This window comes from Acanthopagrus latus, chromosome 11, assembly GCF_904848185.1.
Source record: "Acanthopagrus latus isolate v.2019 chromosome 11, fAcaLat1.1, whole genome shotgun sequence".
NCBI classification, from domain to species: domain Eukaryota; kingdom Metazoa; phylum Chordata; class Actinopteri; order Spariformes; family Sparidae; genus Acanthopagrus; species Acanthopagrus latus.
The window spans coordinates 14,809,816-14,829,699 of NC_051049.1; the positions used below are offsets into that span (position 1 = coordinate 14,809,816).

General features: G+C 41.7%; 2 protein-coding genes across 10 annotated transcripts in view; both read left to right on the forward strand.

The window, feature by feature from the left end:
* The window catches only part of LOC119028146 (unconventional myosin-IXb), a 60,321-nt gene extending 48,106 nt beyond the window's left edge, over positions 1–12,215 (forward strand). For 4 of the 9 annotated variants that reach the window (XM_037113726.1, XM_037113729.1, XM_037113728.1 and 1 more), the window contains 23 exons: positions 292–402; positions 515–640; positions 773–922; positions 1,050–1,210; positions 1,294–2,496; positions 2,712–2,787; positions 2,945–3,063; positions 3,829–3,947; positions 4,511–4,704; positions 4,819–4,926; positions 5,038–5,208; positions 5,308–5,349; positions 5,456–5,567; positions 5,705–5,778; positions 6,384–6,576; positions 6,671–6,799; positions 7,134–7,239; positions 7,374–7,505; positions 7,610–7,733; positions 7,963–8,013; positions 8,709–8,824; positions 8,909–9,048; positions 10,355–12,215. In XM_037113726.1, the coding sequence (XP_036969621.1) occupies positions 292–402; positions 515–640; positions 773–922; positions 1,050–1,210; positions 1,294–2,496; positions 2,712–2,787; positions 2,945–3,063; positions 3,829–3,947; positions 4,511–4,704; positions 4,819–4,926; positions 5,038–5,208; positions 5,308–5,349; positions 5,456–5,567; positions 5,705–5,778; positions 6,384–6,576; positions 6,671–6,799; positions 7,134–7,239; positions 7,374–7,505; positions 7,610–7,733; positions 7,963–8,013; positions 8,709–8,824; positions 8,909–9,048; positions 10,355–10,896 (4,299 nt within the window). In that variant the 3' untranslated portion in view covers positions 10,897–12,215. Of the gene's footprint in view, positions 1–291; positions 403–514; positions 641–772; positions 923–1,049; positions 1,211–1,293; positions 2,497–2,711; positions 2,788–2,944; positions 3,064–3,828; positions 3,948–4,510; positions 4,705–4,818; positions 4,927–5,037; positions 5,209–5,307; positions 5,350–5,455; positions 5,568–5,704; positions 5,779–6,383; positions 6,577–6,670; positions 6,800–7,133; positions 7,240–7,373; positions 7,506–7,609; positions 7,734–7,962; positions 8,014–8,708; positions 8,825–8,908; positions 9,061–9,169; positions 9,222–10,354 lie in introns of all 9 variants that reach the window. The other 5 variants (XR_005077620.1, XM_037113732.1, XM_037113733.1 and 2 more) reach the window with 5 other exon arrangements.
* Positions 12,216–13,844: 1,629 nt separating this feature from the next.
* Positions 13,845–19,506, forward strand: use1 (unconventional SNARE in the ER 1 homolog (S. cerevisiae)). The gene is made up of 8 exons (XM_037115776.1): positions 13,845–14,003; positions 14,831–14,880; positions 15,128–15,206; positions 15,458–15,610; positions 15,853–15,868; positions 16,011–16,041; positions 16,232–16,394; positions 17,717–19,506. Exons 1-8 carry the CDS (start codon positions 13,905–13,907, stop codon positions 17,897–17,899), a joined length of 774 nt encoding a protein of 257 aa, XP_036971671.1. The 5' UTR covers positions 13,845–13,904; the 3' UTR covers positions 17,900–19,506.
* Positions 19,507–19,884: the final 378 nt, after the last annotated feature.

A 19,884-nucleotide genomic window follows, 5' to 3' on the forward strand; every position in this document is an offset into this window, starting at 1 on the left:
AAAGAGACATTTTGTGTGTAAATTGATGCAGTGTAGTCATATATCTTATTCCTCTGTTAAACAAATCTTTACTCTGCTGCAGATTATGGGACTTCAAAGGAGATGGTTTTAAGTTCAATATAAAATCTGTCTAATGACAGTTGTCACACAGTTTGCTACCCTAATCAATAATATAGAACACCTTGGACATAATTCTTTATTATGCTAATGAAGAGCATTGTTTCATTGATTGGTTCTCTAAATGGTAAGAGTATAACTGAATGTACCTCTTGTGTCCTTGTACATGAGCAGAAGGAGATGTATTTGGATGAGGCCTTAGTGGTTCAGCAGTTGCGATACACAGGAATGCTAGAAACTGTTCGCATCAGGAGGTCAGGCTATGGAGCCAAGTACACATTCCAGGTACTGTAAAGTTAATCCTGCCATTAAATACTGGACAGTGGTTTTAACCATTTCATATCTACAGCCTGCTCATTTCTTAAGTTGAATCATCTTTGTTGTCTTGTCCCTGCAGGAGTTCGTAGAGCAGTTCAGGGTTTTGCTGCCAAAGAACACCACCGCCTTCAAAGTGGACATCTCAGAGCTGCTTGGGAATAAGATGGGCCTGGACCCCACCACATACCAGATAGGAAAAACTAAGGTGCACCACTAAACTATTGTCATTGCTCCTGAGCTTTATTTCTTCGCTACACATTGTTGACCTTGTGTCATGTTTGTCTTTTTTCCTATTCCCTTCCGTTCTTGTAAATTCTGGTGTTTTGTTTATGTTCAGGTGTTCTTGAAGGAGCTAGAGCGACAGAAGCTGCAGGACACTCTGCACAAAGATGTAATGCGTAAGATCATCTTCCTTCAGCGCTGGTTCAGAGCTCGCCTGCAGAGGAAAGAGTTTCTGGACATGAGACAGGCAGCCGTCTTGATTCAGGTAAACACAGACTCTGCAGTTATTTTTGGGGCTGTTGTTTCAGTGTATTACCTTTGCGTGTTATGTTCTCATTTCAACATTCAGGTCAGAATTATAGTATAATCTTTCTCCTTGTCCGTCTGTTTAGCGTTCATGGCGCAGGTACTGCAAAGAGGAGCAAAGAAGACGGGCAGCCACTCTGATCCAGGCTGTGTGGAGAGGGCACAGACAAAGACTAGAGAACCAACGCAAAAGACAGGGTGCGACCAAGATACAAGCCCTGGTCAGAGGACACTCAGCACGTAGAAGGTAACAACACAGAAACACTAAAATTTACTGTCTAGATCAAGTCATAAAAAGGCGTTAAAAATTTCATATCTTGTGTACAACAGGTGCCATTCCCTGCGTGAGGAGAAACAGAGAAAGGAGGAGGAGGAAAAAGAGGCTCGGAAGAGAGCAGAGGAAGAAGAAAGAAAGAGGCGGGAAGAAGAAGAAGAGGCAAGGAGAAGAGCAGAGGAGGAGGAAGAAAGAAGGAGGATTGAAGAAGAAGAAGAGGAAGCAAAGAGAAAAGCAGAAGAGGAGGATGCAAAGAGGAGAGTAGAGGAAGAAGAGGCTGCCAAACAAGTGCAGGAAGCAGAAAAAAGACTGGAGAGTGAGCCTCAAACAAGAGAGGATCCAGATATAGAGCTGGTCACAGAGGAGACACTGGATGACAACTTCTCTGTCCAGGAGAGAGAGGAGGAGAGAGGAGGAGAGGATGAAGAGGTTAATACAAGCGCACATACAGAGGAGGAACAGGCCAAGAATGAAGAGCAGGAGAATAGGGAATCGGATTTGGAAGCCAATGGTACCATGGCTGAGGCTGGACCCCAGCTGGATGAGAAAGAAGAAGAAGAGGAGGAGGAGGATGAGAAAGAGGATTTGGAGAACCAAACACTAGGAGAGTCTGATTCAAAACCTGCTCTGCCCTCAGATGAGGGCCCCTCCAGTGCACTTACACCCTCATCTCTAGGCGAAGTGTCAGGTCAACAGCCTCCCAGTGATACCTCCACACCTGCAAACGCTCAACAAAATAAAGTACGAACTTCAGCTGTTAACAGGGGCCCGTCATCCAGGAGTCAGGAAAAGAGGGAGCAGAGGAGACGAAGAGGGCTGGAGCACAACCAGAGAGAGACTGAACGAGCCTCGTCCTCCTCCTCCTCCTCAGCCATCAGCAAGGAGGAAACATCTCCACCGAAAAGCAAAAGTCAGGAGACCTCAAAGCTAAAAGAGCGGGCAGACAGCAAGGAGCTGGACCAGTACACCTTTGTGGCCTGGAAAATGAAGGAAGACAAAGGAGGGAAGAAGGAGGCGAAAACATCTCCTCCTTCTGCTGGTCCTATTCGTCCATCTACATTACCCCTGCAGCCTGCTGACTCTGTGCCTGAGAGGAACGGTCTAGGAGAGGGTGCAGGAGCAGTGAACCTGCATCGCCGTCCTGGAGCGATTAAGGAGAAGCCAGAGAAGTGGAAGGGGAGGAGGAGTGATGGAGATTTGTCTGAGGGAACCAGCCCTCCTCCACCTCACAACAGGGAAGACAGGAGGAAAAAAACGCTGTACGTCTTCTGTTTTGGTCACGTTCTCAGATCTACCCTCATGTTTTGTCTCTAACAAATGTTTTAAACTTCTTTGGTTCTTTTTAAGTATGAGAAATTAACACAAGATGTGGGCTTGATTATGTGGTTAGGAAACTCCCTTGCACTGAAACACAAGCGTCTTTACTGAAATTGATATGCATCCCAATTCTAATTTTTATTCTGTTTATCTGCAGGAGTGAAATGGCCACCTCATCAGTTGACAGTTTGTCTCCAGGTTCCGAAGGTGCTGGTGCAATTTCAGCCAGAGAGGTATTTTAACTGTTGATCTGTTGTTTTAGTTCAGAGATGTTCAAATCTAAACAGTTAACATTTACATTGGTAAAAAAAAAAAAAAAAAAACTTTTCTACCTATACAGTTGCTCTGTCAATACTTCATCACCTGGAAATTTTGTTCTCTGTTCTGCAGCTGATTTCACCCTCAGAAAGCCTTGCTGATGGCTCAAAGGGAAGCTCCATCCGAAGAAAACACCAAGATGGTTCTGGTCACGGAGACTCAACACACTCTATCCCGTCCACACCAGATAGGTACTGCCCTGCACTGGACTGGTCATTAGATGATTACACTCATGACTAAATGAAGCGAAAAGCATTTTGGTCCATGTATTAGTTTGAAAGACGATGATTGAGATATGTCACACACTGGACAGTGTGACCAGTAGGCCAAAGATGCATTCCGTCCTGTGATCAATGCTGAGACAAGGACAATCTCCTTCTTAGTACATCAGCCTCAGTTTCATTTGCTTGAGTCAGAGTGTTCATGGGAAACTCTTTGCCTTGTGTAATCAAACTATCCTCAGCTCCTTGTGTGGTGTTGCACGTTCACAGCCGGAAATTCCTGATAGCTGAATTTCCCCTGGATGGGTTTTTATTACAAAAATGTACTGCTCAGTCACTTGGCCAGAGTTTTATCAGAGTAGGAATCAGATGGATTATTGCTTTGTTTTCAATTTGTTTTGTTGGTATGGTGACGCTCCTGGAGCAGCTTGAATATATGGCACTTGAAAACCAGACTAAGTTTTGACAGGATTTTTTAAAAATGTCATTTTTTTGTTTCAGTTGTCTGTTTTGCCTGTTGCCAAGAAACAAAACGGAAGTTACAAACAGACATCTGAATAAGAGTTCGAGACAAACCTTAATCCGCTGTTAGAAATGAATCTGTCCCACGAAAAATTTTGTCCCTGTATCCAGCATGACATGATCAGTCCACCACTATGAGTCATTCTAGAGTCATGCAACAGTTTTACTTAACAAGCTTTGTGAATATCCTTCGTGTGTGTCTGTGTCCTGCAGGCCCAGTGGTTTCTTCAGCAAGATTTTGAAAAAACGGCCACACAAGGAGGCCCAGACTCCAGACAACGGAGAGTTGACACTTGCTCAGATTCTCAATGAGAGGCCAACAGGAGGGGAAGGTAAATAAAACAAACGGGACTGTTCAGTTTGTCCTCTCGAAGATTTATAGGATTGACTGGAGTAAAGGGATTAACTTATTTCATTTGATTTGTAAAACATGAGAGTGTTGTTAAAAACTACCAAACAGATTATATTTCATCATCAAAAATCATTTTTGTGGTTATTTTGAGATCAAATATTGAGGTCAATGACATTTTATCACCCAACACAAATTGCACCACAGCTGCTGGACTGCTACAGTCCACTTTTATCACTTCACAGATAAATGCAAAGAAAACACAGGTGTTTTTTTAACGCTGCTATTCTCAGGCCTGAACTGATTCTGCTGTTTGCTTTCTGAGAAAATAGTGACCCGTGCAGGATCAAGCTCTGTGCCAAAAGAATAACTTTACCCTGGGTTTTGTTTCCTACGTGGGACTTATGCATACTGTATATTTTGCATTAGAGGTTTGACTGAAGGATTTACAGTCGTTCTCCACGTGTCACTTGTTAAAATGTTCTCCTTCTGAAATAGATCCTACTTTGTGATGATAAATATGAAAACATTGTCTCTCCACTTCAGCTCCAGCTTCTGCACACCCGTCTCGGCCTCTTTCACAGCCTCAGGGGGATCGTGCCAGTAAAGGTTTGGGCCGCAACCCCACCATCAAGATCAGTCGAGCCACACGGGTGTCAGAGCAGTGGAACGCCTCACTGGATCGGGAAATCACCAACGCCAATGAGTTGCGGCACCTCGATGAATTTCTAGGCAACCAGGTGAGTGAAAGGCAGCCAGATGTTCACTTATTGAATTGAATTGAATGAAGTTATTATCTTAATGATCTTAATGACCCCCAATAATATTATGTTTCGTTTGTGTTCCTCTTACAGGTCAATGATTTCCGCTCCAGAGGGAAGTCGCTGTCAGCCACAGAGGCCATCTTTGTTACAGCTACCATGCAGTTCAGAGAGAATATCAAAGCCATGTATTCTGTTCAAGTAAGTTCCCTGCAGTAACATAACACACATAATCATAAATATCGATAAAAGGTCTTCCTCACCACCCTCTCCTCGTCCTCATTTTCTCTTCTGTCCTCGGAAATTTACCAGAAACCCACCATCGGCTACAAAGGTCTGATGACAAGCTACCAGAACAAAGTGATGCACCTGGCAGATGACAAGCAGAAAGGAGAAGTCCAACTTGTGGTCAACCTCTTCCAGTCAGTGCTGGACGGCTTCATCAGAGGAGAGATGAAGAAGGAGGAGGCTGAGCCTGCAAAGGTAATTATCATTATCATTCAGTCTGATAATAATGATCTTAGTCCAGATATATTCAAAAACATAATGTATCCATGCTTACGCTTTCTGTGTGTTTTTCAGCCTGCTAAAGCGAGGAAGAAGAGGAGGAAAAAAGACAAAAGTGTAAGAGTGAAAAGTTTATATTTACTTTTTTTTTTTTTTACCTTTGTTGGTTGAATCTATTTTGCTATTTCTTCAGTGATTTCTAATTGAGTGACTGTCTTTTTAGATGGAGAGCCCTCTGGATCACAGTTTCGTCAACTATCAGGTCAACATTATGCAGTCATGTGACCAGTGTAGTTCTTACATCTGGGGAATGGAGAAGGCCTACATGTGCAGCTGTGAGTTAAAACCTCAAAAAAATGGGTCCCTTCTTTTATGTTGTTTATATAATTTTCTTCTTTTTTCATATTTTAAGAATATATCTGCACCAAACCATACATGGTTGTGTGTTGTTTATTTTCATCTTGTTTTGCAGATTGTAAAATGGTGTGTCACAAGAAGTGCCTCTGCAAAATAGTCACTGACTGCTCCACCTTCTGTGCCAAAAAGGTGTGTTTTTATTTTTAGAAGTTACCGGCCTAGATTTATGATGTGCTTATGATTTATGAGAGCTTGGAGTGGGGCTTGGCTTTTTACCGTATAGTTTAAAGAGATGTCCTACTTTAAACTAGCCTTGTTTCCTCTCTGAAAGATAACACTTTCTATACTTATTGTATCTGCATTCTGAGATAAATTACTAACAATAACAGTACTGGAAAAAATTAGCTGCTTAGAATAAACGGCCAGAGAAGCAATTCCAAAGCCTGATGGGTGCTGTAGCTGGGGGCTGAACATGGACAAAGGTATTTAGCATTTAGCAGCAGTATGCAGAAAAATACCCTTCACAACAAATTATAATGAGCGAATAAAGCTAGTGGAACAGTGTTTGACAGAGCAGGACCTTAGCTGTCTGTTTATATTTCATTAATTTTTTTAAGTGTTCCTTAAGAATATCACGAAAGTCTCAACACTATGTAAATTCTAAAAACAGCAGGGCTCCACCTGCTTATAGTTAAGTAAAAAAAAAGATATGTGTGATATTTACAGATGTTGTAGATGTGTTGACTGGATAAGTAGACATTTTACTGACCACCGCCATCTGTCTGAATCCACAGAGTGATGAGGAGTTTGCTGGTCAGCACTTTGGAGTGCGAGTGTGTCATCTGGTCAGTGATAAGAACCCGGTGCCCATGGTGCTGGAGATGATGCTGGAGCACGTGGAGATGCATGGCCTCTACACTGAGGGCATCTACCGCAAGTCTGGCTCTGCCAACCGCATGAAAGAGCTGCACCAGCGTCTAGAGACCGGTTAGACCCCATCTGTGACATTTAATGACACATTTAAAAACTCTGTAATGGCTCCTTTAGTGATTTTTTTTTTTTTTTTTCTCTTTGTGTTTAGACCCCCACCTGGTCCACCTCGAAGACTATCCCATCCACACAGTGACGGGCCTGGTTAAACAGTGGTTGAGGGAGCTACCAGATCCGCTCATGACCTTCACACATTACAATGACTTTCTGCATGCAGTGGGTGAGGAGGATATTCCCCACCAGGGGGCAGTGTTTTACAATAGACAATCTCTGTGCTGGTACTTTCTTTTTACTGTTTCCCTACCATCCACTGACAGGACTGTACATGATGTAAGATGTATGACATGTCAGGTGAAAAACCTTTATAAGTCAAGTTCAGCTTAGTTTATTTAAGTTCACATGACCCAAAGAGTCTCTGTACACCTTACAAATTAGTAAAAATGTCAGTCAAAGTAAAATCCATTTTTTTAATCATTACAAGAACTGATATATGCAGAGCATTTATTTATTTATAGTTTTATTCATGACTTGTGCTTTTTTTCTCCCCTTCATAGAGCTGCCAGAGAAGCAGGAGCAGCTTCATGCTGTATACAAGGTGCTGGAAGAGCTTCCTACAGCAAACTACAACACATTGGAGAGGCTTGTTTTCCACCTGGTCAGGTAGGGATTCTCTCCTCGTGACCTTCTCTGTTACCTGTTTCGACACATGAGTAAATGCAACACTGAAGTCACAACATGGATTATATGTACGTGCAGCTGAAGTACACGTTTATATCCCCTGAATTCTCTTGCAGGGTGTGTAAAGATGAGGCTCACAACCGCATGTCACCTAACTCATTGGCTATAGTTTTTGCCCCGTGTGTCCTGCGCTGTCCGGACAGCGCCGACCCACTGCTCAGCATGAAGGACGTTGCCAAGACAACCACGTAACGCATTTCTGTTAACTAAAATGGTTTTGAGTTTTTAGTTTAGTTAAACGTAATAACCTTGATCTGCACACATCCTGTTTGACACTTTCCTTCGCCTCTAGGTGTGTAGAGATGATCATCAACGAGCAGATCAGACTCTACAACGAGAAGATGGATGAGATTGAGCAGTTGGAGTACGCCGAAGCTCTGGCCGTTAACCAGCTCAAACTCAAGAGACAGAACACGGTGAGAAACAAAGTGCTGCCTCGCTCTGGATCGCTTTTTGGCACTTCATACAATGGCAACAACATCAAGTTTGTGATCGTTGCTCAGCCTCATGCCTGGATTTAAAAAGTCACTTTAAATAATATTTTATTATATTATACACACATTAAAGCTTTACGGTAACCTCAGTGTCAGATGTTGTTCTGAGGTTACATGGGTAACATGGCCAATGTTCCTTGTCTCTCTGTAGCGCTACTGGCATTTACCTCTCAGGTTCTCAGCTCCTTACAAAGGAGTGGTGGTATGTATCCCTGAGTTCTCCTAGTACAGTAGATCTAATAGCTGTAGTGTGTAGTAAGGTGCCATGTAGAAGCGCCTGTGCATGGCATGTTAGATGTGGGTGACACTCTGGCTGTTTTTTTATTCATCCGTCTTGCCTTTTACTCCTCCTTACTAACTGGTTGTAGTTTGCATGTTGCTGTTTGCCGTTATTCTTGTTCTTTTTTATGAGAGGACAAGATGGTACTGGGTTGGTGTAGTAATAATACTTGTGTTTGCTGACATTGAAGATAGTAGTGTGTTATGAACTTTTTCTTTGTGTTATTCCCATATCTTCCTGTTTTTTATTGAAAAAAGACCACATGTCTGTGACAGTCATGTTATATTTGTCATTGACTTGTTCGATGTTTCTGGATTGTGGTGATGTGTGTCGTAACATTTATTCTAGCTGTTTGCATTTGTTAACCCCTCACTCTGTTATTGTTTTGAAGGGTGGATGTTGATGTGGTTACTAGTTTCTTTTGTATCAAAGCATTTCTTTTTTCACAGTTTCACAGATGATGTGCAGATGCATGAACCGTCCAGCCTCCTCTCTTTTCTTCACTAACAAAATCTCAAATCCATTTCCGATTTGGGTCAAAATAGTGTCTTTTGTGGCCCTTCATGTTTATTGTGTAATTATCTTATGAGTTTGTAAAACGCGTACCTCTTTTGCAGGTGCACGAGAAGGTCGGTTCTGATCTGAGTGTGGTCCCCGAGAACGAACCTCTGGACTCAGACACAGAGGCTGAGAAGAACTTGGTGGAACGCATCAAGTCCATCAAACAGGAGAAGTAAGGATGCTTTCTGTATTATGATGTAGGGTCCTCCTCCAGTCTCTCATTCCTCTGACGTCATTGTCATCTGTTTCTCCGTAGAGAGGATCTGGCGTGCCGGCTGCCAGAGATGGAGCAACCTGGTTCAGACCAGGAGAACTTGGACTCCGAAGCCTCGCTGAGCTCTGAGAGTCTTTTGGACGAGCAGCAGCGCTCTTCTGTCCACAGCTCAGAGCCTGAAGGTCAGTATTAAGGTACAGTGTGGCCTTTCTTTCCTTCTGCCTGTTTGTCTCACTCACCTGTGGGTTTCTGACCAGACCACGGGGCCGCTGGGTTGGGCCCTTCCTGTCTTTTGTGGTGCAGGTCTGGACCAGTGATGGTGATGGGCGGTGATGTCTGCTCTATAACCAAGCAGGTTGGAGGAACAGCAACCGTGTTTGTGTGTTTGTGTTTGTGTGATCATGTGCATACATCAGCACACCCATGGATGCATGTCAATGCATGTGTGGCACAGAAGCATGCTCAAACTTCACCCAAATGAATTCATTGAACAACATTTGGCACAACATTTCCAATCAGTGACTGTATATAAAAATGGATGACACATCTCCACTTCCACCCACAGAGCAAAAATGAAGCCAAAACATCCTGGTTATAAACCCATCGCGACCTAATTCACGATCCTCATAATCTTGAGAAGAGAGAATTAACATTCCTGGTCTTTTTTACGGCCACTTCCACACCACATCAGCCTTTTTTAAAAAAAATAAAAGTAGTAGTTTGATAAATCACAACCTCTTTTTATGCATGTGTTACTGAAAACATGCATTGATGTTGAAATTCAAATCTCTTGAATACACTTAAATAACTTCCTCTACATCCGTCTTCCTGTTGAAGTACATTTTAAACCTCTTGTTTGTCTAATTTTGATTAACTTTTAATCTGATCCAAAAAGAGAGAGTGGCCAGGTCACGCAGTGGTGCCTGAAGCTGTGAGTTTTGTGCGTCATCTGAGCTCCAGTCCTCCAGGCACTGTGGATTTTTGATGCGTTCCATGAATTCTTCTAGATGGAGCAACACCCCATCTGTCGTCTAAAACCTCCTGATTTACAAATGAAGCACTGGATGTACAAACAAGCTCCCTTGTGTTATTCAAAGTTGTACTGCAGATAAAAACAATTAAATCAATGACTGTGGAGGAAATCTGCTGGTTAATTAGGCATCCCAAATAAAATCTTCTGCGACCTATGGAGGGGTCATGACTTGGTTTCTGGGAATGACTGCCATAGCCAGCCACCAGGGGCCATCGAGATGTTTTGCTTCACTGTTGGAGAGCTGTCACTTTGTCCCTCTTTATAATCAGTCCATGTGTCAAATCAAATGTATGCCTAATTATGCCTGACTAAACATACCTCTTGGTAGAAAACTTGGTTGCATGATCTTCCATTGGTCTCTGCCCTCTCAGAGTTGGTGTGTGAATTCAACAAGAAGCTTTTAGGAAGATATCGTCCTCTTCCTCAACTTTTCCTGTGTCCTCTCTCTCTTTCAGGACGAGGTAGCACCCAGCTGAGGAGATTCAAGCCAGTTTGTCCCCCCAAACCACCAGACCTGGCTCAGCGACCTAAAGTCCCCGGTGGACGCGTCTCTCTGCCAAACCTGACCCATGCTAGCTCCTCCTCCTCTCTGTACAGCTGTGCTTCTTCAATCTCCGAATCCTCCAACAGCTCCTTCAGGCACCCGCTGCAACGCCGCAACCCCGTCATCCCAGACACAGTTAAACTCCCTCTGGGCGTCCTCTCCCGGTCGGCAGCTTCCAGTCCAACTCAGACGCCTCCTGGAAATCAAGCGTTGAAGTACTTCAGGAGAAGAGAGACTCCCGGCCGCCGCAAAGACAGCACCCAGTCCCTCTACATCGACGGGTCAGAGTGTGACCTGTTGTTGCATTTCTCCTCATGCCCTCCCTCCGCTTCCTCCTCCTCCACCTCCATCTCCGTGGTAACACCCTCTCCTCAGCAACAGGACACACAGGCCTCAAAGGGCAAGAGACGTTTTTCTGACCCAGACATACCTTTTATTGATGATGACGTCTGACCAAGACAGAGCAGAAAAGATGGTGAAGAGTGGATAAAAGTAAATGAATGAAAATGACTCATGGAGTGGCTACAGATGGGGAGAGGAAAAGAAGAATCACAGTACAGTACATTACAAAACATTTGAATGAAAAAGTGACACAAAATGGAAGCTGTTTTGCTCGCTATTGTCAGTGGGAACCAATCAAGGAACTGCAAATTTGTCTAAAGTCTTATTGTCTTTTATGACAGTAGAAATCACCGGACACTTGTTGCCAAGCACCTTTTCTACCATTTTAATATATATTGTGGTTGCTGTTGATGAATTCAGTTGGGACGGAGGCATGTTTTCCTGCAGCCTCATAATAATGGACCGGCAATTTTTGTTTTCCTTCTCCTGTTGTTTTTTTTTGTTTGTTTGTTTTTTTAAACATGCGCTAATGCAAGGAAATATCACAGGTTCCAGCCACACTTTTCATTTCCTAGTTCTCACCTTGAGCAGAACATGCTCCCTGAAATGTTAGCTAGTGCCTTGGTAATAATGTACAGTCCGTTTTCTTGTGTTAGGTCATGGCTTATAGAGGGAAGGAAGGGTTATTTAGGATAAAGAGAGGGTACCTTTGTCTTCAGATTTCTGTGTTAAATGTACTGAACCGACACAAGACATGTTTGAAACAAGGACCTACAGTAAACATGCACAATGCAACTATTGTACAGGTGCCTCATCACAGCAGCTCCACCTTAACCCCCTTCACCTGTCGCACAACAAAACTCCCCCATTAGGAAGTCATTTCCTCACATAGCAAGGGAAATGGGAGCAGCACACGCCACTTTTTTCCTTTTGAAACAACAAAAACACAAAGCCTTGATGCAACATCGTGCCACAATGTCTTTAAAGTCTCACCTCCCCTTTTCTAAGAATGAACTTCCGCTCAGCTGTCCCGCACCTGCCGCTCACAGTAAACTAAATGAGCAGGTTCTGCTGAAGTACAGCTCTGGCCAACTTTGTATGAAATGTAATACTAATGTTCCTCTCTGACTGCTGTTGAATGATGTGTTAGTTTGTCTGGAAATATGAGGACGATGTTCTGATGTGTAATGTGTAACAGAGAGTGTATGGTTGGGACTGAATGACGTGAACTGTAATGGTTATTAGTATTAACGTGACAATACAGAACGTGATGCTTGTAACGTCTGCTGCTGTGTGTTTTCATCAGGTTTCTTACGTTTCATCTGTGAGTGGATAATGGGGAAAAAAAGATACAATTGCTAGTAAAGAATGCAGGTTAGCCAAGAAGGAGTGAACCTACCAGAATCAGAAATAAAGAAATATGTAAATGGCTCGGTAAATACATGTATATGGCACTAAATGCACCAAAAACATAATTGCAAATAAATGTAGTTATTAATGAATATGAAAAAATGACATTAATATTTAATAATTTAATAGCATACTAATGTATATATTGAGCCATTTATATATTTCTCATTTCTGCAGGTTTGGTCTTCCATAGTAATCTACTTTATTGATGTAAACAATGAAAAAACAAGAGTTAATTATAAATTAGTAATCTCTTCCAAAAAAAGTAGCACATTACCACCAATATATTGTCAGTAACACATTCACAGATTAATTACATTAAATTTATGTGCTTTATATATTGTTATATTAAGACAGAAGAGGAGCACCTGATAGTTACTTAATCAAAACTGGGGTAAGTTGGTAATAAGTCTTCACATGCAAGGAATATGCTTTGGTGTATTGGTGCATAACAATAAACAAAGTATGAGAAAATATAGAATAAAAGATGAAAGTAGGTACTGCAAGTCAAAAATCGTTAATAGAAAAAAGAAAATTGACATTGACATGAATTGTATATAAATATACAGAAATGTTTGTGGTATGACCATTATTAAAAATGTTAATCAAAGCTACTACAACGCGTTTACCTGGTTATGAAAATATGCCTCGATATGACCTACATGAGAAAACAACACTATTTTTTGTTTCTATTAAGGAATTCCTTAATACAGAGCGAAGTTGCAGCAATGACTTAATGAACATGATGTCTTAGAGATAAGTAAAGAATTGTGTTTTGAAAGGACAGGAAAAGGAGTCTGATTAAGATAAACTTCAATTCATAAGCACACAAGAGGGCGCCACTCAGCTCTGCTGTTAGAAGTAGTTTTTCTGAAGTAGTAATTCTGTTCAGCCTGTCGCGCAGAAGATCCTGAAAGCTTCACTGCTATCAAAATTTTCTTTCTTTTCATATTCAGTTTGCCCTTAGTCGAATCTACGGTATTCAAATTAAAGTTTCTGCATTCCTAGGGAGTCGGTCTGTCTACACTGACAGACCACACACCGTTTTCTCTTTAAATTGAACTCCCTACCTTTCTTAATTAGAGATAAATTAAATCAGGGAATGGCTTCACGCATACAGCAGATATCCTTAATACCCTAGATTCAAGGTTCTGCATGCCCACACAGCTGTTTTCAATGGCTCTGGCTCATTACATCATAACTTAGATTTAAAGAATTGTTGCAATGTTGAGAATAATGCACTGTCACCTGTTGCCGTGTGCTAAAAACGTTGACAGAGATGTTATTTGTCCCAAACAAGGTGCAACAAATATTGGGATATAGTATTATTCAGTACAATATTAACCTCCAAATGAGATGCATTTAAAATGTTTTTTTTGGGTTTTTTTTTTTTTTAAATGAACCTTCATAATAGTGCATATATCAGTAATGAGTAAAGCAAGATGCATACAGTACACAGTGTACAGTATGTACCTGGAATCTCAGATCAGATTTTACCTCATTAATATTGAAAATGTTAAAATTCTGAGTTTGAATTTCAGTACAGATTAGATCAGAGGTATTAAATGTGGGTTCGCTGTTAGAATAAGGCGCCACACTGAATTCAATCGGTCTAATATGCTGGTTGGGCAGCCTACCCTGAAGTCCCGCCCACTTCAGGACTGAGCCATTTGACGTCATCCTGCAGCGACGGTGCGTCAGCCTCAAACATGGCTTCTAGGTTAGAAATAAATTTTATCAGACTATTGTCTCGCTGTGAATCTATAGCGTCGGAGAAACGAGGAGAAACTGAATGGAGACTAGAGAAGGTAAGACCCGATGAACACGGGGCGAATGTTACCGTTCAGCGCCGTTTTCTCTGACCTTCGCTAGCTAAAGTTAGCATGACTGTTGTTGTTGTTAGCTGCAGCTGCGAACCGCTCCGTCTGTTAGCCACGTCGTCACTGAAGCCACAGACAGGATTTACTTAGCTGGTAGCCTTGACTGCTGTTTTGCTCCCAGGCAATTTAAAAAATAATAATAATAATAATAACCAGTGTACGGCTGACTTGTAGATCTGTGTCCTTGCCGAGTTAGCTTCCTGTAGAAACGACACAAGTTACTCCTCATCAAACGATACACAGCTCTTCAATTGCAAACCGCATTAAATCATCGAGAAATCACGTAGCAAAAATGACAAAATATGTACATACACATTTATCCAAACAATCCAAGACTATTTGTAGGAGGCACTCGCATCTAAACGAATAAATAATCAGAAACGGTGCAGTAAAGTCGAAGCTATGGCTACAATATCACATCCTGTCAGTTAACAGTTCATTAGGTGAAACAGTCCTGCAGCAAATCGACTTTATGAGGATAAAATATGCAGATTTTTTGCTTGGGCTGTCGTGTCTGTATTGTACTGTTTAGCTGTGTTATCATACAATTCAGCCTGTATCAAGGAGACTGCCCTAACAGAATCACAACCTCCATAATGACTGTGCAGTTGTTGTTGTTGTTGTTGTTGTTGTTTTTGTTTGTTTATATTAAAAAACGGACCATTACCAACTTCATAATCTACTACATATATTACAACAACATATTACAACTTCCTAGTATTGTATAACTACTGATTGTGTCTTCTCTCCTGTAGTATGTTGGTGCCCTGGAGGAGATGTTGGTGGCTCTGAGGAAATGCCACAGGTAACATCTCTCTTATCCATCTAATGTATCTTAATGTTATTATTAGTATTTATTGTTTATAACAGGCAAATACTTCAATACTTGCTGACCGCCCAACGTTCAGACACACTAAGTAATGCATTTCTCTGATGTTTTGAGCAGAGTGCCTCCCTCACTCTTCACACCAGCATTATGCCTGTCCACGTAATTAATCCGTAGGTATATCTAATGATTCTGCCGTTAAGTAACAACGTGTGCCTTTTTTCAGCAAACCCACACAAGAAGTCCTGACTGAATACACCAGAAAAGTTGACTTTCTGAAGGGACTTTTAGAGGCAGAGAAACTGGTTAGTGACACTCACTTTTAAGATTATTAAAATTTTCGATCTAATGTGTGTAATAATGTGTTATCGTTACGTCAGTATTAATCACATTTAAGCAGGCTTCCATTCTCTGTATAACTTATTTGTTGTGTCGTGACCTACACATCCTAATTACCTCAAAACTTGAAACAGTCACATTTTCTTTTACTGGTCTCGTGAGTTTTTCTCTTGTCCAGTCAGCTGTCTGACCTGATGTCTCTCCTGCTCTTGCTAAGTCTTCACCAACAGAAAAGGCTTTAGCTAATCAGTTCCTCGCTCCCGGGCGAACGCCGACGATAGCCAATGAGAGGATGCCCGCCACTAAAACTGTCCACATGCAGACGAAGGCCCGCTGTACAGGAGAGATGAGAGACGAGCTGCTCGGCACGGTAGGATGAGGGGTCGACCGTTGAGTCAGTGTGTATTGTTATGCATTGTTCTTCACCAAATGCTCAGCTTATAATATTATGCTGTTTAGAAGTTAGACATTTTAGCCTCTAAGCTAAACAGTATTTTACTTTTTGAACTATTGTTATAGTTATCACTTTTTAATTTTAATAACATAACTGTAAATATCCGGCTCTACAGAATAACTATTTTAAATGCATTTTCTTCTTTTCTGTCTCTGCAGGGGAAGTCAGGCAAAGGTATGAAATATTTCTGGAATTCGGAGGAATCTTGAATTCAACATCTGGACTAAACACTTAGACATAAACCCTCTTGAACACATTATTCTTCTGATTGAAAAGGTTATTTTTGGAGGTTGATGATCTCCTTTTCTTTCTACAGGCACATCAGAAACAGACCTGCGGAACAGGAGGTAAAGCTGTGCAACTTATTGTCTTGAATAGCTGATGTCTGCTATGCTGTATTTCTTTACTTATACAAAATAGTATATCAACCAGTGATGGCTTTTCAAATCCTTTCGAATCTGTGTGGTGACTGCAGTGCTTCGGCTCCGTGTGTGCGGTAAAATCAAAATGTTAATCGGTCCGTCTCACCTCTTGCAGAGGGCTTCCTCTGGATGAGCGCCAGTCCGCCGCGGAGCTGGAAGCCGTCCTGCAGCATCACCACAACCTGCAGGAGAAGCTGGCAGACGACATGCTCAACCTGGCCCGAAACCTGAAGAACAACACGCTGGCAGCACAGAACATCATCAAACAGGACAACCAGGTAACCACACAGAATTGTTAGTATCAGCTAGGATGATGATATCTATCGTACATCTGAGCCCAACAGGGACCAGAACATTTAGGCTTGTAAACAAAGCAAACGGCAGTGGAGCACGTGTTTAGAAGCTTCTTCTTTGTGTCGAGCCACTGTTATTAATAATATGTGACGGGGGATGTTGTGTTTTAAAAGTCGCAGATGAGGTTGAATGTTTAATGCGGCAGTCCATTGCAAGTCGATAACTTCTGAGTATTCCCGACATCCAGTCTAAATGACTTCGAGTGCATCTTCTAGGGGGAACATGGATGCCTGCAGGAAACAGGTCTTTGTATGGTAAGTCTCTGAACTTCACAAGCAGCTAATGAGAACCGACAGCAGCTGATTCAACAGATTAGCACACTTTAAAAGAGACGGGAGGAGTAAGAGAGTGTACCACATCTGTATAAAGACTTACTTTAAATGTAATTCAGCTAAGCTTAACAAGATAAACACTACATGAAGTAAAAATGAATGAAACTTAATTCTGCTGTTCTCTGTGTGTCCTGCTATATGGCTGTGACTGACATCAGGTGTATTTATGTCGACGGACTTGAATTGATTACTCAAGTGTCTGCCTTGGAATTCTGACTGGAATGACCGTTTGTTTGCACTTTTTCATGTCAGAGGTCGTTTTTGGATTGCAGCAGAAAGCCAGGGGAGGCAGAAGCATGCTGGACGTTGCATGGATGTTGTATTGGATTTGAATACAGTCTGTCGATCACCTACCAGCGTTGTGAAAAGTACCCAAATGTCACTCTTGAGTCAAAGCAGAAACATAGTGTTGAAATATTGCTTGAGTAAAAGTTTCAAAGGATTGGGCATTAAATACACTTAAACATAAAAAGTAATTTTCTGGCAATTTGTGTACAGAAGTTTCAAAACTACAAGTAAAAGTAAATAATGTATATAATAACATATACTGTGTTTGTCTGATTGTCAGCCTGGTCGATTATTAGATCCCCAAAATAAATAACTAGTCACTAAAGCTATCGAACATATGTAGTGGAGTAAAAATTCAGTAATTGCCTCCAAAATGTGGAATATGGAAATACGCAACGAAAGTACAAGTACCTCAGTCATCAACAGAACAAGCAAATTTTTTTTTGCCAGTGTATTTCTGTTTATTTTTAGTTTGTGTCTCAAACATGTTCTCCTCCTGACGCCACATGTGAGCAGTATGTGACATATTCACAACTGACACAAAAACTCTCTCCATGAAATCCAGTGTAGTCCGTGACCGTGATCTCGACGTGTACATCATCCGTTGTTTGTCCTCTCCCCCCCAGACTCTGAGCCAGTCGATGCGTCAGGCGGACATGAACTTTGAGAAGCTGAAGACGGAGTCGGAGCGGTTGGAGCAGCACACCAAGAAGTCTGTCAACTGGCTGCTGTGGCTGATGCTCATCCTGGTCTCCTTCACCTTCATCAGCATGATCCTCTTCATCAGAATCTTCCCCAGACTCCGATGATGAACGTCTCCCAGTCCTGAACTCTTTAGTCCTACAGCCTCCTGTGTTTACAGAGCAGTAACTACATAGGCCTCATAGATCTATACAGCATGTCTGTAGTGGTCAGAACCAAAACCAACGCAGTTTGATGAACTGAAACATTTGCACTTTTTGAAGCTGAACATTTAAAATGTGGTTTGAAGCATCAGTATTCCCTTTTTTTAACCAGAGCAGAACATGAGTGGAGGTGAAGAGCTTCTTGCTGGAGGGCATTTGGGAGCAGCAACATAGTCTTAATATGCAGACAGCAGCGACTGAGCCTTAATTATTTTACTCCCTCATCAGGTAGGCTACCAGCCATCAGCACATGTGTGTATGTTCTTACTTTGTGGGGCTTTAAATCATTTTCACCTTGTTGTCTGAAAGAGTTCACGAGCCGTCCACCATCTACTATATTGGCCACAGGTCCAACCCTGCGTTGGATTAATATAATGCAGAGTGGAAAAAATAGATCAAATGAAAAATTTTACCTTTACTATAATGTCCTCTGTTAGCATTTATAAGCACTACGTACTTGCTTAATAAAAAGGTTTACAACACACTACAATGACATTTTTGCGTTTATAATAAAGGATAACTCTGCCAAGTTTACACCTTAAAGTGTGTTCACTGGTCTTGGGAAGTACTGCATATATTAAGCCTTTGGCTACAGTGTCTAATTTGCATTGTGGGTAATGTAGGCGGCAGGTTTTGAAAAGCAGTCCACTGATGTAGATTTTTCACTTGAAGTCTGCTGCTTGTACACATTAAGCAATACAGCAGAAGAAGATATATCTCTCTTTTTTTTTTCACTCAGTCTTCGTTCTTTTTAAAACTGTTCACACCTACTGTACCCACAATGCAACTCAGCTACTGAGTGACATCACTGGAGGCACTTCATCAGATTACATGCTGCTTCTTCTGAAGCCATAAAATGCTTTACGAAATAATAACGTTGCTTAAGCCGGCAAGCACACTTTAATGTGTGAAATTGATGGAGTTACCCTTTAAAACAGTCCTTGTCATCAAATATAAGTTCTCCTATGAAGACATACTTTATTCCAACTACTTCATCATTCACCGGCTCTTTATACACCATCCTCCACGAGAGCACTCAGGAGGAGCTGTAGTTGGGAAATACATCGCTCAAGGTTCAAATCTGTCGCAGACTTCATGGTAGTTTTGTTTATGTTTTATGATAGTGCTTATAAATGCTGGATAAGAGGATTAAAGTGAAGTGGTACCAATTGTTTTCACAAATTACAAACCAGATTTCAAGTATCAGTGTAATTGTGTCATCATCTGTTTGAATTCACCATGCAGAGGTGTCGAGCTTTGAGCTGTTAGATTTGTTTTGTTTTGTTTTTTTTTTGTTTTTTTTTAGTTGAATATGTCCCAAATCCCCAGTCCAGTCCAGTTTGTTTATGTCTTGGTGAACGTGTTGGTGACGAGGCTGCTGATGAAGTACTTGGTTTTGTTCTCATCAAATGACTGTAACCCTGTAGAAACATTTATTTCATCTAGAGCAGCAGCTGTGTGTGTGCGTGTTTAGAATCGAATCAAATTAAATTAATTCCAGAAAACTGTAAGATGCTAAATCTGACCCTTTTTTAAATTGTGAGTGCTCTGTGTGTGTTTCGGGAGCTGTGTGTGACCTTTTTTTTTTTTTTCCCCCTCACAAACTGAAAAAACCAAACTGCGCCCTCTGTCGTCCTGAAAGTGGCCGCTGCAGTGACCTTGTGCGGCCACCATGTGTCGCTCAAATCCTTTCTTTATCCGAGCAGGTAACGACCTCCGTGACCCCGGTGGCCCCGATCGAGCCATGAATCCTAAATTAACCCCACTACCCATTTAGCAGTGATCTGAGGGTTGAAGTATGGCTAAATACAGGCAGTTGGGCCACATGAAAAAGAACACAGCGACCATCTCTGACTCATCTTGTCCATTTGTCATTTCGCCCGATGATT

Bases quoted from the DNA above. Each gene is read 5' to 3' on its own strand.
- use1 (XM_037115776.1), top strand. From the start codon at position 13,905: ATGGCTTCTAGGTTAGAAATAAATTTTATCAGACTATTGTCTCGCTGT. The intron at 14,004-14,830 runs GTAAGACCCGAT...TCTCTCCTGTAG, and splicing joins CTGAATGGAGACTAGAGAAG to TATGTTGGTGCCCTGGAGGA. The intron at 16,042-16,231 runs GTAAAGCTGTGC...CACCTCTTGCAG, and splicing joins ACAGACCTGCGGAACAGGAG to AGGGCTTCCTCTGGATGAGC.